At 37.7% G+C, this 26,928-nt stretch overlaps 3 protein-coding genes across 12 annotated transcripts; 1 reads left to right on the forward strand and 2 right to left on the reverse strand.

Moving 5' to 3' along the window:
- Positions 1 to 2,476: 2,476 nt before the first annotated feature.
- On the reverse strand, positions 2,477 to 7,000 carry LOC148198987 (uncharacterized). The gene is made up of 5 exons (XM_088111965.1): positions 5,842 to 7,000; positions 5,235 to 5,532; positions 4,244 to 4,973; positions 3,805 to 4,129; positions 2,477 to 2,733 (listed from the first exon to the last, which is right to left on the reverse strand). The coding sequence occupies exons 1-5, from the start codon at positions 6,998 to 7,000 to the stop codon at positions 2,477 to 2,479; spliced, it is 2,769 nt and encodes a 922-aa protein (XP_087968091.1).
- A 4,177-nt stretch (positions 7,001 to 11,177) lies between these two features.
- Positions 11,178 to 18,243, forward strand: LOC148198988 (putative glucose-6-phosphate 1-epimerase). Of its 9 annotated transcripts, none has more exons than XM_088112106.1 (11): positions 11,178 to 11,463; positions 11,566 to 11,654; positions 13,206 to 14,857; positions 14,945 to 15,158; positions 15,271 to 15,345; positions 15,811 to 15,867; positions 15,950 to 16,113; positions 16,272 to 16,406; positions 17,024 to 17,126; positions 17,351 to 17,450; positions 17,566 to 18,243. In XM_088112106.1, the coding sequence occupies exons 4-11, from the start codon at positions 15,048 to 15,050 to the stop codon at positions 17,787 to 17,789; spliced, it is 969 nt and encodes a 322-aa protein (XP_087968232.1). In that variant the 5' UTR covers positions 11,178 to 11,463; positions 11,566 to 11,654; positions 13,206 to 14,857; positions 14,945 to 15,047; the 3' UTR covers positions 17,790 to 18,243. The 9 variants fall into 9 exon arrangements, with proteins under 9 accessions (XP_087968232.1, XP_087968230.1, XP_087968231.1 ...); XM_088112104.1 differs by having other exon boundaries at positions 13,206 to 14,406; positions 14,656 to 15,158; XM_088112105.1 differs by having other exon boundaries at positions 13,206 to 14,406; positions 14,721 to 15,158.
- Positions 18,244 to 19,390: 1,147 nt separating this feature from the next.
- On the reverse strand, positions 19,391 to 25,995 carry LOC148198989 (exosome complex component RRP41 homolog). Of its 2 annotated transcripts, none has more exons than XM_088111415.1 (12): positions 25,549 to 25,995; positions 23,649 to 23,714; positions 22,767 to 22,813; positions 22,621 to 22,681; positions 22,417 to 22,452; positions 22,258 to 22,325; positions 21,400 to 21,478; positions 21,278 to 21,314; positions 21,046 to 21,162; positions 20,836 to 20,921; positions 19,778 to 19,867; positions 19,391 to 19,677 (listed from the first exon to the last, which is right to left on the reverse strand). In XM_088111415.1, the coding sequence occupies exons 2-12, from the start codon at positions 23,700 to 23,702 to the stop codon at positions 19,630 to 19,632; spliced, it is 723 nt and encodes a 240-aa protein (XP_087967541.1). In that variant the 5' UTR covers positions 23,703 to 23,714; positions 25,549 to 25,995; the 3' UTR covers positions 19,391 to 19,629. The 2 variants fall into 2 exon arrangements, with proteins under 2 accessions (XP_087967541.1, XP_087967540.1); XM_088111414.1 differs by having other exon boundaries at positions 25,567 to 25,988.
- Positions 25,996 to 26,928: the final 933 nt, after the last annotated feature.

Consider the following 26,928-nt stretch of genomic DNA (forward strand, 5'->3'; position numbering starts at 1 on the left):
TTTAATTTATAAAATCAACACATACAGTTACATATCAATCCACACATTCAACATGTAAGCTCATCAATTAACAATCATATAGATACGTATAAACGACAGACCGTCCGGACTGTATGAACCGTGTAGCTACAGGCGTCCGTGCACCCGAGTGGTGTGGTAACTGTATTACACTCGACAGCTGCCACTCGAGGTTAACTCTATCCAAAGTACCCCTAAGGAATAGAGCCTCCTGCCATTCCCACACATGACTACTCCCTTCTACGTGAAGATGAGTATCACGGAATATCAGGATGGACCAAGCCAGCATTAGCATGCCCACAGTCATACTTTACAAAACTCAATAATCAATCATATCAGAAACGTTCCAACGTTTCCTCCTTGGAACGCTAATAAAAATCCGTTTCCAATAATTCATTCCATATATCATTCACCATATTAAACCGTTCACTGATTCACATTTTCGTTCTGTGTTCCACTCTCTTAAATTTCACGAATGTTCATCACTTAATCAACAGGAACTTAACTTGTTACAGTACTCCTACATCCTCGTTTCTGAACAAAAGAAACGAACCATTTCTTCACTTGATACGTTTCAACACTTAATAATTTGAAAATACTGATCTTTAAAAGATATGGATGATACTTAGAATATTTTGAAGGTAAAGAATCCAGGTGGAATCCAAAGGATAGAAACCAGTAAGAAAATGTTTAGATAAACAGTCAATATAATTGATTTCAGAAAACAACACTGCCAGTCAAAGAACAAACGTTAACTAACAATTTGGACGAACGCCAATTACGTTCGCTCAGAATTCAATGGTAAGGACGAGCGTTCAATTGTAAAACCGAACCCTGCTTTGGACGAACGCCAGGTATATGACCGAGCACAATCAGAACGAACGCTGGTAAAACCCAAGCGTTATCTAGGACGAACGTTTCGATATAGGACCGAACGCCAACTTGGACGAACGTTCAGTATAAGGACGAACGCTCTCTAGAACGAACGTTCGACATAAGGTCGAACAACCATAAGGACGAACGCTCGACATGAGGCCGAACGTCATTGAGGACGAACGCTCGACTTAAGGCCGAACGTCACTTATTTATAAAGTTTTAAATATTCATCTATACTGAGCAGAAACGAACGCTCACTCACTCAATTGGGGGACGCTCGTTCTCGAGCAGAATTCATTCCAAATGAATGAATTCCAATCTAAGTCATGTTAACCAAAAACCGAACGGTCTAAGACCGTACAGTGACGAGCGTCCTTTTAGCAACAGGGGATGATCAAAAATTTCAGATTTCTCAAACTTATCAGAAATTTTTCCAGATTTCCATTTTTCAACTTTATACTTTCATTTCCAGATTTAATTCCCTTCAAACATCATCATCGTGCAAATTTCAACATTTAAATCATTCTAACCATACAATAACCATTCTTCATTCATCCATAATCAACTCAACATGCATTTAAATCAAATTCAATATCAGATATAATTCATACAAGCCGTATCAGTTCATGACAGATCCATCCAAACCAGAATGCATATCAGATATCAGTAACCATTCCTAACAGCTCAACTTCATATTTTCACACATGCAAAACAACCCAGAATTCATATTCCATATCAGTAAACATTTCTAAACACTCAAACATCATGCTTTCCATATATGAATCTCAGATCATAAATCAACCAGTATAAATTAAACATATAAGCTTCCCTTACCCGGATTGGAATTCAAGTTTGTCCTAGATGTGAAATTGCTTCGTTCAACAAGCTTTTCCTTATACTCTTGACTCTTCCAAACTAAAATCTAATCAAATTTTACAGAACACTCAGTATACCAGTTTGCATGCAACTAAAAATCCTATTTTCCAGAAACCTAAAGGATGAACTTCAGCTAAGAGACTTACCAGGTTGGATGAAATTTCTATTCGGTCCAAGATGAAAATCAAGGCTGGACGAACTATCCTATGGTTTCAGAAAACTGATTGTAGTTGAAGGAAGTGAGTAATGGTAGAAGGAAGATGAAGGTTCTTTAGTGAGAAGTTAGAGGAGATGAAAGGTTTGGTTTTCTGAGGAAGATGAAGTGTGCGTGTGAGTGAGAGAGTTTCTCAAAACTCAGAATTTTGAGTGGATTCCACGTCAAACAGACTAGCGTCTCCCAGTCTGCCACCTGCACACCAAACTCTGATTTTGGAATTCTCTCCCATGACACTTGGCGTGTGTGCATGCACAGATTAGTGCGTTTTTAATGCACTGAAAGTGTGCAGTGGTGCGTGTTTCAGAGCGCGATGTGGCACTGTATTAGTGCACACCATAACAGTATATATTTTCAGCAGATTTGAAATGGAATTTAATAGGATAAGCATTTGATTATACTGCATAACTCGGGTTTAACAAGGAATTATCATTGCTAATTTTATAGGGTCTTACATTCTCCCTAACTACAAAAATTTTCGTCCTCGAAAATTCAGAAATTACAAGTAAATAAGTGCGGATATAAATCCCTCATTGCACTCTCCACTTCCCACGTTGAATCTCCAGTCTTAGCATCCCACACTACCTTCACCAAACGAATATCTTTTCCTTTATGCAGCTTGGTACGTTCATCTTCAATGCGGACTGGTTGTAGCTCCAACGTTCGGTCTGGACGCAGTTGAATGTCTTCCAGCTCCAAGACATGAGAGGGATTGGCTATGTATTTCCTGAGCTGAGACACATGGAAGACTGGATGCAAATTTGACAGCTGAGGAGGCAATGCGAGTTCATAGGCTACTGGTCCAATCTTCTTCAATATTTGATACGGCCCTATGAACTTGGGAGACAGCTTCTTTGGACGCACAACTCTTCCTACTCCAGTGATTGGATTTAGTCTCAGAAATACGTGGTCACCTGCAGCAAACTCCAATGGCCTCCTTCTTCTATCCGCATAAGACTTCTGTCTGCTCAGGGACGTCCTCAATCTGTCTTGGATCAACTTGACTTTCTCGGTTGTTTGCTGGATGAGCTCAGGTCCAGTTAGCACGTTCTCTCCCTCTTGAAACCAGCAAAGTGGCGTTCTGCACTTCCTCCCATAGAGAGCTTCAAACGGTGCCATTCCAATGCTAGACTGGAAACTATTGTTGTACGTGAACTCCACAAGAGGCAATACCTCATCCCATGCGCCTAAGTGATCTAGTACGCACGTTCGCAGTAGGTCTTCTAGCGTCTGTATAGTACGTTCGGATTGGCCATCCGTTTGCGGATGATATGCTGAACTCATCTGCAATCTGCTCCCCAACTCGCCTTGCAGTGATTGCCAAAACCGAGATGTGAATCTCGTGTCTCGGTCAGAAATGATGCTTGAGGGCACTCCATGTAAACGAACTATCTCATTAATATACAACTTGGCCAAGTTTGTCATGGACATCTTCAGATTCACGGCCAAGAAGTGTGCGCTCTTCGTCAATCTATCCACGATCACCCATATTGAGTCATGATTCCTAACCGTTCGTGGTAGATGAGTCACGAAGTCCATGGAAATGCTATCCCACTTCCATTCAGGAATTTCCAGTGGCTGAAGCAAACCACCTGGTCGTTGGTGTTCGGCCTTAGCACGTTGACAAGTCAGGCAGGAAGCTACAAAACGTGCTATATCACTCTTCATTCCAGGCCACCAAAACGATTTCCTAAGATCTTGATACATCTTAGTCATACCGGGGTGTATGCTAAGACGACTATGGTGTGCTTCCTCCAATATAATCCGTTTCAGCTCTCCATCATTAGGAATGCACGTTCTACCCATGTAACGTAACATACCATCCGTTCCAGCATTAAACCCCTTGGCTTTATCTGAACCGAGTTCACCAAAAATCTTCGCCAGCTCCTCATCCTCACGTTGCTTCATCCATATACGATCAAACACATTGCTTGATATTCTAAGGTTGCAGCACTTGATGCTGTTCGGTTCTAATTCGAACTGCAACCTTAGATCTCTGAAGCTCTCCACCAAATCCAGCTCCTTCACCATCATAGCCGAGACATGTACTGCCTTCCTGCTCAAAGCATCCGCAACTACGTTGGCCTTCCCAGGGTGATAAAGCAATTCAAACTCGTAGTCTTTTAGAAATTCTAGCCAACGCCTCTGCCTCATGTTCAACTCCTTCTGATCAAATAAATATTTGAGGCTCTTGTGATCACTGAAGACTTGAAACGTTGATCCGTATAGGTGGTGCCTCCAAATCTTCAATGCAAACACGACTGCTGCCAACTCTAGGTCGTGTGTGGGGTAATTTTGCTCATGAATCTTTAATTGTCGAGACGCGTACGCTACTGGACGTCTCTCCTGCATGAGCACACAGCCCAGACCCTGGTGAGAAGCGTCACAGTACACTTCAAATGGCTTGGACGTGTCTGGAATAATCAAAACTGGCGCGCTCGTCAGTTTCACCTTCAGCTCCTGGAAACGTTCCTCACATAGATCAGTCCAAGCGAATGGTTGGTCTTTTCTGGTCAATTTGGTAAGCGGAGCTACTATCTTAGCGAATCCCTCTATGAAGCGTCTGTAGTAGCCCGCAAGTCCAACAAAACTACGCACCTCCGTGACCGAACGCGGACTCTCCCATTCCAATACTGCTCGCACTTTTGCTGGATCCACTGCGATGCCTCCAGCCGACACCACATGTCCCAAAAACTGAATTTCCTTCGTCCAGAATTCGCATTTTGACAACTTGGCATATAATTCCTTCTCACGCAACACTCCAAGTACAATCCTAAGATGCTCCTCATGTTCGTCTTCAGTCTTGGAATAGATGAGAATATCATCTATGAAGACGACTACGAAATCATCCAAATAAGGCCTGAAAATGCGATTCATATACTCCATAAACACGGCTGGAGCGTTCGTCACTCCAAATGGCATCACCACGTATTCATAGTGTCCATACCGAGACCTGAAGGCTGTCTTGTGAATATCATCTTCCTTAACTCTGATTTGATGATATCCGGATCTCAAATCAATTTTAGAAAATACTGCAGCTCCATGTAGTTGATCTAGCAAGTCATCAATCCTTGGCAAAGGGTATTTATTCTTGATGGTCAGCTTGTTCAATTGCCTATAGTCTATACATAACCGAGAGCTGCCATCTTTCTTCTTTACTAGGAGTACAGGCGCTCCCCAAGGTGACACACTTGGCCTGATAAATTGTTTCTCCATGAGCTCTTCAATCTGTTTCTTAAGTTCAACCAACTCTGCAGGTGCCATACGGTATGGTTGTACTGATATAGGGGCTGCCGTGGTCACCAAGTCTATGGTGAATTCAACTTCTCTAACAGGAGGCAACCCTGGTATCTCATCTGGAAAAACGTCCAGAAACTCCTCCACAACAGACGTTCGTTTTTGCTTCAAATTTCCCAGCTCTTGGTCCTCATGTGTCATGATGAGAAAACAAGCCGCGCCTTCCATAATGTCTTCCTTTAACTGACCGAGTGTCACACCCAAGCATTCCTCATCTTCTTCAGGAAATACTAACTCCTTCTTGCCACAATCTATGAGAATGCGATTGGTATTGAGCCAATCCATTCCCAAAATTATTTCTAAATCTTTGAGAGGCAAACAGATAAGATTCACCTTGTACCTACGTCCTTCTACCTCAATAGGGCATCTAACACACATGGTAGACGTCCTAACTTCACCCGCAGCTGGTGTTGACACCACCAAATCAAAATTCATCTCGCTCACAGCTATTCCCAACTTATCAACGCACGCCTTCGATATGAAGGAGTGTGTTGCCCCCGAATCAAACAGCACACAACAAGAGGTACCAAACACAAGGCAGGTGCTGATGATGAGTGTACCTGAATTGGCTGCCTCTGCACCAGTAATCGCATACACGCGTCCAGCTGCTTGGGCTCGTCCTCCTCTAGCCTGATTTCTGCCAGCATTCGGTGGCCTCAACACAGCTCGTCCACCCATGTTGCACTCATTCTCCAAGTGCCCACTTCTTCTACATTTCGTGCAGAATTTTCCTCCCGTGAGTTGAGGGCAAGATGAACGATAGTGTGGCCCTCCACACTGGAAACAAGTGACGTTTCCCGGCTGTCCGGCAGTGATTAATGCTCTTGATCCACTTGCATTTGACTGACCTGGACGAGCGTAAGGAGTACTTCTCGTGTTGGCAGTACCCCTGGATACAATCGGCCCTCTAATCACCTGTGTTTGCTTCTTTTGTCGTTCCACTTCTGCCATATTCTTCTCCAATACTTTGGCTCTTTCCACCATTGCGGGAAATGACCGAATGCATAAACTTGATATCAACACCTTCAGATCGCTTCTTAATCCATTCTCAAATTTCCTACACTGCCACTCTTCACTAGTGGCCATCGTATTAAACCTCAACAACTGTTTGAAAGAATTTGTGTACTCGGATACAGATTTTCCCCCTTGCACCAACTGAAGAAACTCTACTTCCTTAGCATAGCGGACGCTGTCTGGGAAATACTCTTCATAAAATTTGTTTCTAAAAACCTCCCAGGTGATAGGAGCATGAGTGTCGGCCAGGATAGCCCTCACACTCGTCCACCAGTGGCTGGCCTCACCAGTCAACAAGTACTCAGTGAACGCCAATCTGTTGTCGTCAGGGCACCTCTTTGCATTATAAATCTTCTCAATGTCCCGCAGCCAATGATCTGCCTCATCAGGAAGGCATTTTCCATTAAATTTGGAGGGATGATGTTGAAGAAAGCTCTCCAAGCTCCATTCTGCAGTAGGCGGGGCAGCGTTAGAAGAAGAGGCTCCTGGTGTGCCTCTTGTAGCTGCAATAATCTCCATTAATTGGCGTTGTGTGGCCTCAGAATTTACGCGTGCGGCTTCTAAGCTTTGCAAAGCAGCTGCGTTCTGCTCCATTAAGGTGGTGTTCTGCTGATGCAGTCTCTCAATGACTGCCTCCAACATCCTAGTATTGTTGGGGGCGTCAGGCTCGTTAGGCTGAGGTGGGGGAGGAAGTCTAGGAGCCATTCGTTCTCTGGTCCATCAGAAAATGAACGTTAGAATTGTTCAAGAGTTAAATACTTCAATAACTCATTAAACATATAACAAGCACACAACGAAAACATAGTGCACTCATAACCCTACTTGTCCTTAAAAGAACAAAACTGCTCTGATACCACTAATGTAACATCCCAAAATACAGTAATCACTATAATTCAGAATTTATCACAATTAACAGTAACAGTAAACAGTCTTTGCGTAATTAACAGCTGCTCCAAAAGAAAACAGCACTTATATAAATAAACAGTACTGTTCAGTAACTTACAGTAGAGTTTACAGTGTTCAGAATTTCAGCAAAAATACAAAAACAGATCTGCAAGAACAAAAATCTGCAGAATTATATACAGGCTGCCAGAATACAGCACACCCAAAATTAACTACTGCTGCTACTACGGAACTAATCCCTACTGCTCCAATTTTACTTCAACGTCCACAAGGTTGGCATCCTCCAAATTTTCTTCTTCCAGTACTTGCTCAAGGGATGCACCACCATCTGCTCACATCCACAACGGATGATCATTGCATTTCGACAAGACGGATTATACATGGACATTAGACAACACAAAGGAAATGCAAGGGTAAGCTTATAATATTTAATTTATAAAATCAACACATACAGTTACATATCAATCCACACATTCAACATGTAAGCTCATCAATTAACAATCATATAGATACGTATAAACGACAGACCGTCCGGACTGTATGAACCGTGTAGCTACAGGCGTCCGTGCACCCGAGTGGTGTGGTAACTGTATTACACTCGACAGCTGCCACTCGAGGTTAACTCTATCCAAAGTACCCCTAAGGAATAGAGCCTCCTGCCATTCCCACACATGACTACTCCCTTCTACGTGAAGATGAGTATCACGGAATATCAGGATGGACCAAGCCAGCATTAGCATGCCCACAGTCATACTTTACAAAACTCAATAATCAATCATATCAGAAACGTTCCTCCTTGGAACGCTAATAAAAATCCGTTTCCAATAATTCATTCCATATATCATTCACCATATTAAACCGTTCACTGATTCACATTTTCGTTCTGTGTTCCACTCTCTTAAATTTCACGAATGTTCATCACTTAATCAACAGGAACTTAACTTGTTACAGTACTCCTACATCCTCGTTTCTGAACAAAAGAAACGAACCATTTCTTCACTTGATACGTTTCAACACTTAATAATTTGAAAATACTGATCTTTAAAAGATATGGATGATACTTAGAATATTTTGAAGGTAAAGAATCCAGGTGGAATCCAAAGGATAGAAACCAGTAAGAAAATGTTTAGATAAACAGTCAATATAATTGATTTCAGAAAACAACACTGCCAGTCAAAGAACAAACGTTAACTAACAATTTGGACGAACGCCAATTACGTTCGCTCAGAATTCAATGGTAAGGACGAGCGTTCAATTGTAAAACCGAACCCTGCTTTGGACGAACGCCAGGTATATGACCGAGCACAATCAGAACGAACGCTGGTAAAACCCAAGCGTTATCTAGGACGAACGTTTCGATATAGGACCGAACGCCAACTTGGACGAACGTTCAGTATAAGGACGAACGCTCTCTAGAACGAACGTTCGACATAAGGTCGAACAACCATAAGGACGAACGCTCGACATGAGGCCGAACGTCATTGAGGACGAACGCTCGACTTAAGGCCGAACGTCACTTATTTATAAAGTTTTAAATATTCATCTATACTGAGCAGAAACGAACGCTCACTCACTCAATTGGGGGACGCTCGTTCTCGAGCAGAATTCATTCCAAATGAATGAATTCCAATCTAAGTCATGTTAACCAAAAACCGAACGGTCTAAGACCGTACAGTGACGAGCGTCCTTTTAGCAACAGGGGATGATCAAAAATTTCAGATTTCTCAAACTTATCAGAAATTTTTCCAGATTTCCATTTTTCAACTTTATACTTTCATTTCCAGATTTAATTCCCTTCAAACATCATCATCGTGCAAATTTCAACATTTAAATCATTCTAACCATACAATAACCATTCTTCATTCATCCATAATCAACTCAACATGCATTTAAATCAAATTCAATATCAGATATAATTCATACAAGCCGTATCAGTTCATGACAGATCCATCCAAACCAGAATGCATATCAGATATCAGTAACCATTCCTAACAGCTCAACTTCATATTTTCACACATGCAAAACAACCCAGAATTCATATTCCATATCAGTAAACATTTCTAAACACTCAAACATCATGCTTTCCATATATGAATCTCAGATCATAAATCAACCAGTATAAATTAAACATATAAGCTTCCCTTACCCGGATTGGAATTCAAGTTTGTCCTAGATGTGAAATTGCTTCGTTCAACAAGCTTTTCCTTATACTCTTGACTCTTCCAAACTAAAATCTAATCAAATTTTACAGAACACTCAGTATACCAGTTTGCATGCAACTAAAAATCCTATTTTCCAGAAACCTAAAGGATGAACTTCAGCTAAGAGACTTACCAGGTTGGATGAAATTTCTATTCGGTCCAAGATGAAAATCAAGGCTGGACGAACTATCCTATGGTTTCAGAAAACTGATTGTAGTTGAAGGAAGTGAGTAATGGTAGAAGGAAGATGAAGGTTCTTTAGTGAGAAGTTAGAGGAGATGAAAGGTTTGGTTTTCTGAGGAAGATGAAGTGTGCGTGTGAGTGAGAGAGTTTCTCAAAACTCAGAATTTTGAGTGGATTCCACGTCAAACAGACTAGCGTCTCCCAGTCTGCCACCTGCACACCAAACTCTGATTTTGGAATTCTCTCCCATGACACTTGGCGTGTGTGCATGCACAGATTAGTGCGTTTTTAATGCACTGAAAGTGTGCAGTGGTGCGTGTTTCAGAGCGCGATGTGGCACTGTATTAGTGCACACCATAACAGTATATATTTTCAGCAGATTTGAAATGGAATTTAATAGGATAAGCATTTGATTATACTGCATAACTCGGGTTTAACAAGGAATTATCATTGCTAATTTTATAGGGTCTTACAACTGTTAATTGTAATTAATTCTGAATTATAGTGATTACTGTATTTTGGGATGTTACATAACAACATTGTTTTGAAATTGTTTTGCATATAATTCTTTTTCTTGAATATTCAATAAATTTATCGCTCTTTATATAAACTTATTAAATATCCAGTAAATATAATGACATAACTCAAAATTAATACTTGATATATTTAAAGTTTTAAAAATAGATGAATGAAACAAACTGGGTTTCCATATAAAATCAAATATAAGCTTATAATATAATAATAGCTCATCTACACTTTTAAAAATTAATTAAGTCTTTAATCTATATATATAATTAGTTATGCCGTTTATAGTTTGCGAATTTTATAAGCGAGTTCAAGTTAATTTACTGGTTCGAAGTCAAAGAAAAACAATATTTTGTATCGATTTAAATAATTTCAGGTACTCCTTATAAGTTGCAGAAGATCAAAATTATAATTTCTAATTTAAGACTCCAACTAAAAAATTAATCAGTTCAAGGTTTTTGTTTTTAAAAATATTAAACCTTAGCCATTAATACAATGGTTTACTGTAGAATGAAAAGATTGAAAAGTTTAAAAAGAAAAAATAATTTCAGTACAACAAAATGCAAAAAATGTGTATGTAATCATGATTGAAAGAGACAGGAAAGAAATAAATGTGCACAGTGAAAAAGATAATGAAGATAATATTAGTAAACAACATATTGTATGAATAAATGTAAATTTAATGTTCAAAATACTAACGGTGATGCAGAGTCTAGAATTCCATGGACGTCTCTTTGCCCTTATCGTCTCAATTGAACAGCCGTGACGAAATGATAGTATAATAATAATTATTATTATTAATATTATTGTCATACTAATAATATAGGGAGGATAATGATAATTTATTAGACTAAAATTTTTTATTGTGGGAATTTCAATTTCTTTTTTTGTGCGCTCTGTCTCAGTATATTAAAAAGAAAGAAAATGGTCAGTGTTTCCGTGTGTGAGGCCCAGAAATATTACTCTGCTAATTATCTGTCCAAAATCATCATTTCACGCCACGTCACACGCTCAGTGCATTAAAAACGCACCAAGCGCTGCATGCACGCATGCCACTTGTCACGTTGGAAGTTTCTGAAGTCAGAGTGGGGGTGCAGGTGTCCGAAAATGAGACGCTCGTTCGTCTGGAATTGGAAGGAACAAAAGTGGTTTTTCGAAAACCCTTCCACTCACCTGCACCATTCATCTTCTACCTCTGAACCCAAACCTCCATTTTCTCCATCTTCTCTCTAAAGCTTCCAACTTCTCTCTACGAAAAATCTCACGTTTATTCTCCAATCACAGTTTCAGAACCATAGGAACGCTCTCTGAGACGTGGGCGTTATTTTGGACCGAATAGAAGTAGGATCTAAACTGGTAAGTCCTCTCTTCCCGTCATTCGTCCCTTAGGTTTCATGCGAACCAGTTTCTGGGTTCATGCATGAGTAAGATCTGAGTTATTTTGATTTTTGTGTATAGATTTAAGTGGAGTTAGTAAGTGAACCTGGAGTAGAAAGCTATTAGAGGAAGCACCATAACCTTGCATTAGGGCGAACACTGCTAACCAGGTAAGGGAAGCTTATATGTTTAATTTATACTTGTATGTTGTGTAATCTGGATTGCATGTATGAAAAGTATGATGTTTGAGCTGTATGGACGACCACTGTTATGGAATATGATTTCTGATTTTGATTGATCTGCATGTTGGTTTGATACGTATGAAAAATGGATGTTATGTTGTATGAAGTAAATCTGTATTTTGATGTTGAATATGAAGTTACTGGAATGCATGTTATAAAGTTTATAAATTGAAAATCCTATGAATTATAAAGTATAAATTTAAAGGTTGAAAATCTGGAAATTTGTTAAGTTTGAGAAATCTGAAACTTAAATCATCCCCTTGATAAATGACGCTCGTCATCGTACGGTCATAGACCGTTCGGTTTCCCTTAAAATAACTTAGAATGGAATTTCTTTCATTTGGAAAGAATTCTGCTCGAGAACGAGCGTCCCCAATTGAATGTCTGAGCGTTCGGTTCAGCTCAGCTGTATATAAATATTTGAAACTTTATGAATACGTAACGCTCGGTCTTTAACCGAAGCGTTCGTCCTTAATAGCGTTCGGCCTTATGTCGAGCGTTCGTCCTTAGTATCGTTCGGCCTTATGTCGAACGTTCGTCCTAAATAGCGCTCGGTCTTATAACGAGCGTCCGTTCTAAATCTCGCTAGGTCTCATACCAAGCGCTCGTACTAATTGGATAAATGTCTGATAAAATAGCGTTCGTTCAAAGTATTAAGTATTTATTTTCTTTACGTTCGTTCAATTCCTGGCATTAGTTTTCATATGCAAATCTCTTCAAATAAAATTCTAAGTGTTCTTGACCCTCCATTGTGCATTAAATCTGGACCAAGTTTTTATCACTATTATTTTCTAAGTACCCGTACACTTCAAGTCGAGTCAGTTCATTTAACTGGCCAAACAGAAATTACGTTCGTTACATATATTTTCCTGAGTATCCAGTAACTTCATTTGGACGTTCGTCCTAAGTTTTCAGTGGACTGAGCGTTCGTCATTTTTTTACTTCTAAATCTAAAGATGAAAAAGATGATGAAATATGATAAATTAAAGTGTGAACGCCATATGGAGCGAATTTATGATGTTGGATTTTGGACGAGCGTTCCAGGGAGGAATGTCTCATATATGATTGAATATTGAATTGGTAAAGTATGACTGTCCGTGATACTCATCTTCATGTAGAAGGGGGTAGTCATGCGTGGGAATGGCAGGAGGTTCTTCGTTCATCGCTTAGTTATGGGCGAGGGATTAACCTCGAGTGGTAGCTGATTAGGTATATCCCGGCTAATACACCACTCGGGTGCAAGGACGCCTGTAGCTACACGGTTCATACAGTCCGGACGGTCGTCTAGAATATATATAAATTTACTATGTTACATTATGTTGAATTGTATGTTGTGCGTGTGCATTTGAAATGTTGAATGAGTATGTTGAATGTATGAATTAAATATTATAAGCTTACCCTTTCGTTTTCCTTGTGTTGTCAATTGTCCTTGTACGTTCGTCCTGTCTTGCAATGATCATCCGTTGTGGATGTGAGCAGATGGTGGTGCGTCCCTTGAAGAAATGCTGGAAGAAGAAAATTTGGATGAAGCTAATCTGGTGGAAGTAGAAGTAAAGGCCGAGCCTTAGAGCGCTCGTTAGATTAGATTGTAAATGTTTAGTTTATTTTTGGACGTTCGGTTATATGTTTTGGTAAAACCGTTCGTTATTAGCGCTCGTTGTTTTGAGCTGTATATTGAAACGCTGCCTCTTAAGCCGTTTGGATTTTGGAACTCGGTTATTTGTAAAGACTGCTTAATTACTGTTAATTGTAATTAATTCTAATTTATGGTGATTACTGTATTTTGGGATGTTACACCGTGCTAAAAGAAAAAAGAAAGAGAAATTGAAAGATAAGCCCGGGATTGCGGTGACAAATCCATTTTGCACACCTCATTGGAAGAAATACCGAACATCTACGCATGCCCTTATAATAGTATGCTGAAGTGATGTGATGTCTCTGTGTTGTGTGTTCTGTGTTTAAGACATAAATGTTTTTTTTTGTTTTTTCTATTGGTTTACATCTTGAGATGGATTCATCCATCACCTTCGATTGTGTTGTGCTGTGTGTTGTGTATGTGACTCTTGATTCTGTCCACCACAGTCCAAAGAAAAAGTAGCTTTCAACCCTGTACTAGAATGGTGTATATTTTATTCTGGTTTTAAATCTTGTACACAAAATTAATGTAGTTTAATTGTCATTAAAAAATGTTTAAATTTTTTAACGGTTTGTACATGTGTACATTTACTTTTCGTATCTCCACGTCCAAGAACTAGATCTCTTCAGCAGCCAACAGACACAGAATTTACAAGACCGGTTTTTGCTCCTTATCTTAAGCTTCTGTAAAAGTTTTATCTCGCCTTCACACAACATTGCCACCTACCATTTGCTGTAGTTTTTTTGGTTTTTCAAATCTTGGGGTTGTTGAAAGTTTTGAACTTTCTTGATTCAATTGCAAGTATGGTCTTGAATGCATACTTCTAAGAAAAGGGTACCTTTCAACTTTTTGAACGCTTCTTCTTCGTCATGTATGTATCTATGTACTTGATGAGCATGTGCTGCCTCGTGTCATTGGATGTGTGAATTTTCTTAACTCATTTCACAGAGGTCATGCATTATTCTGGCTCCTACTGCTGCTTCTCTCTGCATCCAAGACCTGGTGTCGGTTTAGACTTAGAATTCCTGATTCCGGATTGTTGAAGTAAGTAAACTTATTACCAGTGTTTGGTTAATGGGAGATTTATTATTCAGTATTCTCTTGAGATTTATTAGTGTTTGGTTTTTCTTCCTTAATTTGAATTTTCCTGAAGAAATTATGGTTATTGTATTCTGCTTATATTAAAGAAAATTTTAATTTTATTACAGCTGTAATATATGTATGTGTGTGTATGTATATGTATGTATGCGTGCGTGATTTATTTATTTACTGATAGTTATTATGTTTTTTCAGTGTTTAATTGTCTTTTTCTGCTGTGAATCTGACAAGTTTTAAGGACATGTTTGGATGTGTATCAGGTAGATTGGTATTCAATTGCTAAATGTTCAGTGTAATGTTTCTGCTCTTGGCTTTCTGGAGTTTTCGTGGAATTCTATCACACATTCCAGATTCTTGTTTAAATAGGTCTATTGTTCCGTAGATCTGAATCATACCAGTGAGAAGAAATTTTCAGTGAAATTGGGTGTTGGGATTTTGGATTTAACTGACGAGGAGGCTAATTCACGTGTTTGTTACGGTATAGGTGTGAGGTGGAGACCCCTTCAATCCTCTGACATTTGCATGTTCTGAATTTGAGAAGCTTAATAGGATTTTGCTGAAGAAATTTAGGATCTGCATTAATTTGAATGGGGCATTCTGCAGCCGTATGGGACTATAGAGCAGCAACTGAAATTACAAAGGACTGGAATGGAATTGATCAAGTTCTGCTTCGGACCCCAAGGGGTTCTTCGGCACGGGTGAGAAATTGTTCATTGCAAAACTGGTGTCGGTTTTAACATTTGGTAAAGTTATGATTTTAAAATTTAATTACTACGATTACTTAGATTAACTGTTTTTTCTCGAAATTAGGTAAGCTTACATGGGGCGCAGGTCACTTCATGGCGGAATGAGCACGGGGAAGAACTTCTATTCACAAGCAGCAAGGTATGTCTTTCAATTTTGATTGAAAATCAATTTGTACATTTTAAATTATATGAATTTTGTTAGTTGTCAGCGCTGATAAGGAAAACATGTCAATATTTCATAATCTTGCTTTCTGAAAATTTTCATTTTGGGATAATCTGCATTATATTGCAACTGGCATGTGAAGGGCATTTGCCCAAATAATCAATAAATTTAAGAAGAGTTTGGATTTTGATGAATCATAGTATTCTATGCTGTCCATCAATCACATCGATGCAAGAGAAAAACAGGGAAGAATGGTGCATTGTAGTGCTTTTGTCCTTTGGAACCACTGGGGTTGAATACTGGTATAATGAAAAACTTTGACGGCAAAACCAACTTCTTAACTGATGCTTTTGTAGGAACACAGAACTTTAATCAATTATACTTTTTAAAGAGGCAAGTAGTAATAACTAACTGTTTTGTTTCCTTTTCCATTATCTGTAGGCAATTTTCAAGGCTCCAAAAGCAATTCGAGGAGGAATTCCCATGTGTTTTCCACAGGCAAGCTTATTCCTTTTTACGTTCATTTTATATAACTTGTAACATGCATACTTACATATCTTGAGCTGAATTTGTTTCACAGTTTGAAAACTGTGGATCGCTGGAGCAGCATGGTTTTGCAAGAAATAGAATGTGGGCAATTGATGAAAACCCTCCTCCTCTTCCTGGGAATGACTCCAGTGGGAAATCCTTCATTGACCTGGTGCTAAAATCATCTGAAGAAGATATGAAGTGCTGGCCACACAGGTATGAATAGCATGATGTGACAGTATAACAGGGATATCCACTCTCCATGTGTTTGATAATTTGAATCTGGCATATATGCACTCGATATTACTTTTTCCTGTGTTTGGCAGTAAATTTCAAGCAGTAGTAATCTAACGATTGTTTAATAATTGTACCAGTTTTGAATTCCGTCTTCGGGTGTCTCTTGCAGCAGATGGGGACCTGACTTTGATATCTAGAGTCAGGAATATAAATGGCAAGCCATTTAGTTTCTCATTCGCGGATCACACATACTTATTGGTTTCTGACATTAGGTATGGATAATTCTTTGTTGTACTTGGTCTGCATTCCCTTTTCTGAGTGTGTGGGATGATGTCCAACCATCATTTTTCTTTTCCATAGTAAATTGATTGCTGAACACTTGATGGGAGTTTTATTAGCACTAATGGTACTTCCTTGTTCAATATTTATAGTAGACAAATATATTTGGTTTTTGTTCTGAAACGTGTAGTTTCTGCATTTGCTGAATGCTTTAAATTGTGGGATTTTAACATTCAAGCAGATCTTAGAGGACTGTTTCTCTTCTTTAGAAACTAATAACAACTTACACTCTAATCATTTGAAACTAGCATGGATACTCTATATATTAGGTGGATTCTTCTCCGAATACTGGAATTATGAGTTTTATTTATGTCAGTTATCGGGAAATATGTAAACAAGTGATCAGTCGTAATGAAAGTACAAAGTTCTTACACAGCCTATAGAATTTGTAAGCATTTGAAGCAAACTACTGTTTGCAATGCTTGTTACCTATATAGATTCTTGTTTACATATTTTTACTTGAACTACCTCTCTTTTGATTGTTTTAGAACAGGAAATTTTATTTTAAGATTGACAATCATTATTAACGTCACATTAACAATTTTTATAGTGAGATAAGGATTGAAGGTCTGGAGACACTGGACTACCTAGACAACCTTTTCAAAAAAGAACGATTTACTGAACAAGGAGATGCAATAACATTTGAATCTGAGGTAAACCCTTCTAGGTTATATTGATGTTAACAAAATGTAGACATTTATAGTTCCATGCTGCAATTTAAGCTATTACTTCAGGTTGAGATAAATAGAGCACTATATTCCTGGCCTATGCTGCAGTTTTGTCAATCACACACAGTATCCACTACTAAAGTCTTTTGGTTTTGACACAATGAAGGCTAATGAAGATGTTTTTAATATCCATACTTCCTTCATGGCAGGCGGATCGAGTTTATCTTAGCTCTCCAAACATAATTGCAGTGCTAGATCATGAGAAGAAGCGAACATTTGTTATAAGGAAGGAAGGTCTCCCTGATGTTGGTAAGCTCTAAGTAGCAAATTTTTTCCACAAACAAAATACAAACGTAGATAAGGTTTCGAGTTGTAGAAAATATAAAATCAGTCCTTTTCATCTTAACTTTTATGGTGTGTTCAGCTGTGTGGAATCCATGGGAAAAGAAATCAAAATCCATGGTAGATTTTGGTGATGAAGAGTACAAACAGATGCTTTGTGTTGACGGGGCGGTGATAGAGAAACCGGTGAGCTTGAAGCCGGGAGAGGAATGGACCGGTCGGCTGCAGCTATCAGTTGTGCCATCAAGTTTTTGCAGTGACCGTGAAGTGGTCTTTGAGGAATTGTACAAAATGGGTCTGAGTTAATGCTGCTACTACATCCAGCAATGTAGCAGCATCTAGTTGTAGAAATAGTGCTGTTCAGTAGGAGTGTCAGGTTTTATGTTGTTATGATCTTAGGCTAGAAATAGTGCTTTATAGAGGCCTATGTTTTTTGTGAGAATGGCTTTCAAGTGTTACCAGGTCATTAGTCAGTTGGTTCCTTCCGTTCTGCTATGGATGCTCCTTCTTTAAGCATTAGATTTGTTGAGTTGGTGCCGAGTTTATTCTCTCCATGGATTTGATGATATGTTCCACGGCATGGATAATTTAGCTTTGGTGTTCCAATTTGCTTATATTGGATGGTTACGGCTATGATCTGCCTCTCATGACAGAGATAAAACGAGTGATTAGTGGACAATGTGATCATGCATCTTTTTTTGGCATTTTCCATTTTACAGTGATACGTGCATAATTCAATAACCTTCACATAAATTTTGTATACTCACTGTTTTTATTTCATGGTTAGTTGGCTGAATTATGCTATAAATGGCTTTTAAAGTAATCTAGAAGTCAATATTTTTATTATAAATGATGTTTACAATTGAATGACATTGTCAAGAATTCTGATGTTGACTGTGATGTAATTGAATTCATGTCTGTATTCAATAAAGTGGGTCAAAAGTGGTGCGTCAAAAAGCAATAGCACTTCTCCTGCTTGAGATTCGAGACATTGCGGTTGGTTATTCAAACTATGAATCGGTATTTACTTTTTTCCAACTGAGCTTCATATGTTCATCTGCACTTATAATTATCTTAATTTTTTCATCATTTACCAGTGGTTTCTTTTAAGAGGTAAAATTTTTGTGTTCAATTATATTCTCGTTATATCACTCTCCATTCATAATTCTCATAACTTCAAACTTATTTTTATAAATAGTTAGTATTATAATATATTTTTTAATGAAGTCTGGTATTAGTTGAAAACAAACTCAACCATCAAAATACTTTCCTTTACCATAGAAATAATCCTAAAATTCTCTTGATCATTAACTTTCAGGTTAACTTTTTCTGTGAAATTTTTTTCCCAGAAAAATTAACATTTTTCCATACAATATTATTACTTCAAATACTTTTTTTTCTTCTAAATCTGTATTAGTGATGTTTCAAACTTACAGTATTCAACTCTACCAAAAAACTTCAGTATTCCGCTCTAGCATACGTATTTAAAAGAAATAAAAAAATGTTAACTTAATTAAATTACTTTATATTTACCAGGATTTAGAAATTACTATAAATTATTTACTTTTTATATTTACATAATTAATCAGTTTAACTCGTTATATCAAGACTTTAACTGCAATACAAACATTTAACACCAAAGCTGTCTTTATCAAACTGTACCGTACCCAAAAAGGAAATTTAGGAAACTAACCACTGAAATTAGTTAGCAATTAAATTGTCAATACTGATGTCATTGCTTTTTCTGAGGATGCAATCACCATGTACACACACTCCACCAACCCAATGATTATTTCGATTCTAACTTCAATCATTAATTCTTCATTCGTTGAAGTGTCAGATCATTAGTTCCATTCTACACGTCTTATTTTGGGGGATTGGTGGAAATTCAGAAAGTGGTCCCAAAATAAATCATAATTTTGCTACCTTTTATTCATAGTGATAAGGTGACAGAAATGAGAAACGAATTCTACAACAATTTTCCGTTTTATTCAGCACCGTATGCTAAAAACAAAATTGTTCCACGTAAATACAAGAGAATTCTCCTCCATAACCAAAAAAAAGCACAAATGCTGAAAGAACGGACCTACAAATCTGGACGTGACCACAGGTAATAATAATCATAGCATCATTTCTGCTATAAAAACTATACACCTCGTCGATACTCCAGTTGCTTTGTGTTCTCCAGCAAAATCTGTCAGCCATCAAAGAAACAGGATTTAAGCAGTGAAATTAATGTAAAACTTGTTTGGACTCCTCTTAGTATAATCACAAAAGTGTCAGCAGGTTCTTACTTCTCGAATGTAGTTTGCTATTGCTTTGCAGCCTTCGATTGCCAGTTGCATAACATTTTCCAAAATGTCAATTGGTAGTTTAGAATCCATCTATAGACAGTAACAACAGTAATTAGTGCAAATAAAATTAAACTAGGAGCTTTTCCATTCTAAACTACGGAATATGGCAGGGAGTGAACGAATGAAATAAGCTGGATGAGAAAAGAAAAGCATTGCATGCTTTTCATAATAATGATAGTAGTAAATTTCTGATTAAAACTTTGAAGGTTCACAATCTCAACCAGCCTTTACATAGTGGCACGTGTTCGAAACAAATTTAACTCCATAATATCAATCTAAGAATGGGAGCAATAAACTGACTGATAAACTGTCATTGGAAAAAATCTATGCCAGCCCCACCAAATGAAGTTACCCTCCCTCTCTGTTTTGTGGACCATACATGAATTTCATCCTATAATAAGGTGGCGGAAAGAATATATCAACTATATTTCTTCAGTCAAAATTTAAAGTATCAACAAAAGATCTGCAACTAAAAAAGTAAAAGATGCTGAACTGGAATTCCAAATAAAGAGTTACCAAGTATGATACTAGTGAAAATTAAGTTACACTTGATCAAACATTAACTCAGACTAAAAAGAAGATTTGTCATAACATAACTCCATCAAAGGGTACAACAGCAAATCACTCTATCAGGAACCTTCGTAAGAAGTATCTGTTGATTAAAAAACAACTGATATTTGAAAAAAGATTCATGTGTACAGCAAACTATTAAGTTGTTAAATCTGAGGCGAGCTTAGATAAGCTTCTTTTGGGGATTTCCGAACATGCACCTATTCCCTCGAGTAATCAAGGGTTAAAACTCTACTGTTCTCTCCAAAATCTCTAATAACAAGAACAGTTTTTGAAGGAAGAGGAATTACAGCTTCAACACCACCAGACTCTTTACTACGTGAGTACCAATGACTGAGAGAGCAATAAAAAGTTTTCCTTTCTGTTGAACTAATTTACCTGGTTGACTACACAATAGATACAGAGAAAATAACAAGACATGAATTAACCTGAAGCAGTGTTACTTTATCCAACTTTGGCAGAATTCCTAGGGTTACATCAGGACCTCCAGCACTGTCTTCTACATAGTTCAAATCTGTACACATTCAGAAACCTTTAATAATTAGGGCAGCCCGTGCATCAGAAGTAGACAGAAACAAAACAGACATACCACACTTGTATTTAGCCAGTTCAAATTTAGAGTAAATACAGATATATACCAAGCAGACTTGTGCTGTTAAGGTATCCGGCACTGCAGGATGTTAGAAGATCACGCATAGGGATCCCAGCATCGGCAAGGGCCAAAGTTGCAGCATTTATACAAGCAGATCTAGTTCCTATAAAAGACATGTCAACATCACCCAAAATTAATGTACATATTAAATGAGTAAAGAGAGAAAATAAAATGGCAATGACAGAAGAGAATCACAAGATCCCATAAGTCTTAGTTACCTCCATCTGCTTGGAGAACTTGGACATATATATCTATCTGCAAATTTAATAAGTAAAACATTAGGGAGGACTAGGGGAAAGCAAAGCACATGACAAAATAAGTTCTTAATGTGTAATAAAACCTGAGATCGAGGCAATAGATGTGTCAATATAGATGCTTCCATGGTTTGCCGAATAACCAGGGAAATTTCAGTTGATCTCCTGTAGAATGAGAACTTCAAATCACGTAGTAAAAAATAAGAAGTGATCCTATTATCCTTCTGTAAGAGAACCTTACAATGAGAACCATATTAAAACTATGAAGGAAAAGCAAAACAGGATAACATTTATATCTGCAAACATTGATAGTTAAGCCATTCAAAACTATTCAGTGAGTTTTGGCCAAAGATTACTCAAAAAAGTCAAAGCTTGCAAAAAAGATTAAAAATGAGAAAAGGCAGTAAAAGGGTGCATGGGGTTAAGCTTTTCATTGTTTTATGATACATAACCCATTGCTGAGCCTGTAGTCAGCTATATCAAAGGCATGGAGCAGCCAGCCCCAAAAACACTACAATACGTTAGTGGATAGCAAGATAGTTGTTACATAGAAAATTATGAATGCAAGATTAAACAAAAAATTATACTGTATCACATGAACGAATGCAATATATATATATATATATATATATATATATATATATATATTACTAATTAATAATATATATATTACTAATTAATAATCAAAATTTATACTCTAAAAGTCTAAACATGCATTACCACCATTGCTATTAAATTCTTACCTCAGTAAAAAGATCAAAAAGTCCAATTTACAATTTACAAGGCACTCTTAAGATAGATTCTACTAATGCAACATTCACTATCATCCTAGTAGTCTATGCTCCAATACCATTTTGATAAGTATAAAACTACGAATATATAAAAAATAAGTGAAAGGTCAAAAAGAATAGGAAGTTAAACAAAAGCAAGTAAATGAGCAAAACCTGTCACCCTTTGATTTCCTCATGCGATCTCCAGTGCTAAAATTAGTCATGCTGTACTCACACCGAACCTATAGACATACATTGCACATAAGCAACAATTAAGTTTTTGTTACAATTCATATAAATACAGACAACAAAACTTAGAAAAAGAAAAACTACCAGAGCATGGTTGGTTATTTGGCTTCTATTTTGCACCTGAAATGCAGAGAAGTTACTAAAGAAAAACAGCAAATCATCTAAAGCTCAACTACAACATCAAAGTTTTTTAAATGTCTAAACCAACTAACACTGAAAAAGGATAGTTAACAATCCTTAAATTACATAGACAAATTTTCATTAGCAAGGTAAATAATTAAACAGTACCTCTCTAGGGCCATAGACAGCAGCAATAACTTTTGTATTACCCATCTCAAACATGGCAGAACTGTTTTCAAAATAAAAAAACTTTATGGTCAAATGCTTCAAATGATATCACAACTTAATTTTCTAAAAAGCTAAAATTCATTTACCCATCTGCTTTGGATACAGCACCAATTTCTGCACGAATTTGTCGCATCTACAATATACCATAAAGAGAGGAGAAAAAGTTAAAGGCAAAAGATCAGTAGAGAAAGAAATATAAAATCATAGATTTAGATCCTCTGCAGTGAAGGAATAACACTTTAGAGGATAAACTGCAGTAATAGTCATTGAGATTTTAATAACTTCATAGTTTCTTATACATGTACATATATTTTATCACACTCTTAAATACTAAATTTTTAATAAATAGTAATAACTTCACCTTATCCTCTAAAGTGCATCTCCTCATTTTAAATAGTCGAATCCCAAAATCATGTCCAAATCACAGCTGTTAAATAGGACTGAATTCCATAGGCCAGACCTTAAAATGCTGCTTTCAATTAGCTCATTTTGTCATAGGACCAAGTTCATATATCTCACTAAAAAAGGTTGGTTAGACATCCTTAGGGTTAGAACCCTCCATTTTCTTACTTTTATCATTTGCCAAACTACAACATTTGTAGCTTTTAAGTGATAGGTTTTAATGTTTATCAGAACTAAGGTTATTGACTGCTTCTAATCTGTTTATATGTTTTTTTGCAGTTCAAAATGTGCCCTTACACATTTCCATTACCCATGGCATGGCTCATCTATGTATAACCCATATGCAGAACTATCTACAGATCTTATATATACTAATTAACATAAAGCTTCAGTAATTCATGACTATGTAAGAATTCATGTAGGATATTATTATTTATTAATACTCCGCATTTCATACGCTTCATGAGTATTCTTGAAAGATCTAAAGGAACCTTTTTTGGAATGAATATTAAGTGAAGAAAAAAAGGAGGAAAAAAAAAAGCCCAAGAAAAAAATAATAGCTGTACCTCCATGGGTCTGCGACCATCCAGTCGAAGTCCTTCTGGGCTGACGTATTCCATCCTCAGGTCAATCTATGGCAGAGACAAAAAGGAGACAAAGATGAGACATAAGCAGCTGGATTTTGTTTTATTTTGCTTTATATTCTTCGCTTCCAAAAAAAAATGATATTTTCTACTAAAGTTATTGAAACAAAATGGTGAGATTTTGCAGAATCTGTGTAAGGACTTGGATTTGAGTCAGCAAAAAGGGGATGACAAGTGGCAAAAGATGAGAGGTTGAGTACTTTAAAATAAAAATTGAAACATTGATTTTTAACTCATTCCTCTTGTCTGAGAAACCATTCCTCTTCCTGCAAGCTCTCTCCTCCCCCTATATCTTCTCCCTTTCCCTTCTTCACACTGAACCATTAAATTCTCGATTAGGTGCTGCCCCAACGATCACAAAGTTGCGGGTCTTGCTCTTAGTCGATCAATTTCTCTAATCAGAACCGGTAAGAAAACCCCCTTTCTCATGTGCCCTAGGGTTGTAAGCATGTGATTGAACTTGTTGCATGCAACCCATTTCGTTTTCTTCCGTAATCTAGCTTCTATTGGGTTCTAAGATTCGTTTTCTATCATCAACCTCATTTGTTTACGTACTTACCTAGGCCTTTTATTAATTACATTAAATCTATATCATCATAAGTACACAAAGGGTCCCACCCCTTATTAATTCCAACGTACCAAAATCCCTCCCCTGTCAATGTCCTATTAATCCCACCATATGGCCCACATCATCTAGGCTAATTCAAATTTTTTTTAACACCAACGACTTACTACTTTTCAAACATACCTCTAAACCTAGTATCTACCATTCAACAACTGGAATAATTTTCAATAGGTTATTAATCTTGCCCAAATTCATTGCCACTTCCAAATGAAATAACCTTCAAATTCCATGGTCAACATTATCCTATTCAGCAACAGAGTTCATGCAGTCACAATAACTGATGTGTAGCATCTAATATGAAATCCAAAGATTAACCATTCATGTCATATTATAGTACTCACAACATTTATGATTGCACCGATCACACACAACCAAAGCATCCATAGCCAACTTATATTAACTATACATATAAAGAGACACAGTACATCGATCATGCAACTTTATTCAAACTTACCTATAACTCAGTTTTATTTACCTATACTACAACATTTATCATTTGATTATCATCCATCAATTGATTTAATGCATTTAAAAGTGACAGGACAACATTCCAATAACGCAATATTGCTCACAGCACCATGCTCTCTTCACTTTCAAGCACATTATTACAATACACATGGATTAAATCTTGGCATTTATCACTTCCACATTTAAAACATCTATTTCATGACTCCAGCAACAATTTTACACGATTTAACCCAATCATTCCACATTCTATCATCATTGTACATGTAGAACATAGTACACATATTCACTTTTATATTTCTTATCTCTAAGAAACAGGAAATAAAAAACATCAGTCACCAATCAAAATTGTACCAGTCTCCAAATAAACTGCCCAAGATAGCATCTAGTTAATTTCAGTCAACTTTAATCCATAAATACACTAACTATTAACCCATAAATAACCACTAGAATAGACAGGAAGGATGCACAATAGAGACACCCTTAATAGGTTAATGAGGCACCACGACAGGTACAAAGGCACTTTGTAATATCACATACAGGCAACACTCATCAAATAACATTTACTCACTACTAAAGCATTCACACCCAAGATGAAGTATGCACCAGCCAACATCCTCACATACAACCCAAATCTAATATACAATCTACCACAAGCAATTATGCACTCAACACAGGATACAACAACATTACATTAGTACAACTAGTCAGTAAGTTGAAGACTAATCTCACATCATACAAAAACACGACCTTTTCTTGTGGCAATTGAGCACGACGAGCAGTGGTGGAATAGAGAGCAGGGAATGAAAGAGCGCCACCTACCAACGAACCTCCATCAACATCCACACCACCAAACGTGCACCGTGAAACCGCAATGTTGAATCGACTGACCGCCACCACTCCTGACGTAAACGCCAACTTCCACGAGTCACCACCCTACCGCAAGCGCCACGAACCCTAGCCACCAACGAACCCACCTCCGCGTTAGGAACACAACAATGGCTTACGGTGACCAACCTCAACTTAGGGCAAAGACAGGGAAGGGGAGAGAGGGATCTCTAAAATTGGGGAGACGAGAGAAGGGGAGAGGGGGAATTCTGAAATTTGAGAATTTGGGGCAAAAAAAACCCAAATTTCTGATTTAACCTATAACTGACATTACCGAAGGCCTACATGCCTTCGGTATATTATGTCCACAAAATTTTTCCGAAGGTCTAAAGGCCCTCGGTAAATAACCGTCGATAATAACGCTTTTTCCTGTAGTGACCTTAGTCATCATAAACATAAGCATTTATTTCATAAAATTCATCAAGACAAGCATCCTATCATGTTAAGACTCTAGACACGTCCGGACATAGAATGTATGTAGAGCTGGGGCGGGTTGTGCACTTGTGATGGCCTCTACTACTTTGCAAAGCCATTGCCGAGGGGTTCCACCCGACCATACACAAGGCTAGTCCGTTACCGCGGAATAGACCTCCAGTGATAGCGTCTACCCTAGGACCTCCCACTACTCCCACCACACGCGTCAATCCTCTCTAAGTGAGAATGAAAGACCGTTGGAGTGTTAGGAATAACCCCCCATATGGAAGCCTCTTACATTCATTCAATACACTAACTGATCCCACCGAGAGATCTAAATTTCCGATTCAATCCTACCATTTTAAATCTTATGATATTCCTTTTGGATCAACAATGTACATGATAAACCACTTATAACCATACACTTTCAACCAATCTGGATCACATGAAGATGCATTCATAAATTGTAACCGAAATATTTAAATAACATAACTTACTGGAATGAGAGAAAACATAACAGAAAATATCACCACTGGACGAACACTATTTGGACGAGCGCCAAGAGCCCTTGGGAGGACACTGTTTGAACGAACGTCCAAAACCCATTGGTCGGACACTGTTTGAACGAACGTCAAAATCCCTTGGGCGGACTTTGTTTGGACGAACGCTCAACGATCAAACATGAAGACCGAGCGCTAGCGATCACTAACCAATATCAAGACCGGACGCTTAAGATTCAACCCTAAGAATACAAACTTAAGGCTGAACGCTCACAATCGCAACTAAACCAAGGCCGAACGCCACCAACAT

The sequence above is a fragment of the Vigna umbellata genome, chromosome 4 (genome assembly GCF_029865625.1).
Source record: "Vigna umbellata cultivar VRB3 chromosome 4, Vumbellata_1.0, whole genome shotgun sequence".
In the NCBI taxonomy this organism is placed as follows: domain Eukaryota; kingdom Viridiplantae; phylum Streptophyta; class Magnoliopsida; order Fabales; family Fabaceae; genus Vigna; species Vigna umbellata.

What these genes read in the sequence shown, in the direction of transcription:
- LOC148198987 (XM_088111965.1), bottom strand. Translation starts at nt 7,000, where the DNA reads ATGGCTCCTAGACTTCCTCCCCCACCTCAGCCTAACGAGCCTGACGCC. An exon ending in TGCAGAGGCAGCCAATTCAG is followed by an intron (nt 5,533 to 5,841) that starts GTACACTCATCA and finishes GCATTCTCATAG; the next exon opens with ATTGTGGCAAGAAGGAGTTA. An exon ending in GTTTAATGCTGGAACGGATG is followed by an intron (nt 2,734 to 3,804) that starts GTATGTTACGTT and finishes ATTTGCATCCAG; the next exon opens with TCTTCCATGTGTCTCAGCTC.
- LOC148198988 (XM_088112106.1), top strand. Translation starts at nt 15,048, where the DNA reads ATGGGGCATTCTGCAGCCGTATGGGACTATAGAGCAGCAACTGAAATT. An exon ending in CAAGGGGTTCTTCGGCACGG is followed by an intron (nt 15,159 to 15,270) that starts GTGAGAAATTGT and finishes TCTCGAAATTAG; the next exon opens with GTAAGCTTACATGGGGCGCA. An exon ending in TTCCCATGTGTTTTCCACAG is followed by an intron (nt 15,868 to 15,949) that starts GCAAGCTTATTC and finishes TTTGTTTCACAG; the next exon opens with TTTGAAAACTGTGGATCGCT.
- LOC148198989 (XM_088111415.1), bottom strand. Translation starts at nt 23,702, where the DNA reads ATGGAATACGTCAGCCCAGAAGGACTTCGACTGGATGGTCGCAGACCC. An exon ending in ATGGTCGCAGACCCATGGAG is followed by an intron (nt 22,814 to 23,648) that starts GTACAGCTATTA and finishes GGTATATTGTAG; the next exon opens with ATGCGACAAATTCGTGCAGA. An exon ending in GCTGTATCCAAAGCAGATGG is followed by an intron (nt 22,682 to 22,766) that starts GTAAATGAATTT and finishes TTTTGAAAACAG; the next exon opens with TTCTGCCATGTTTGAGATGG.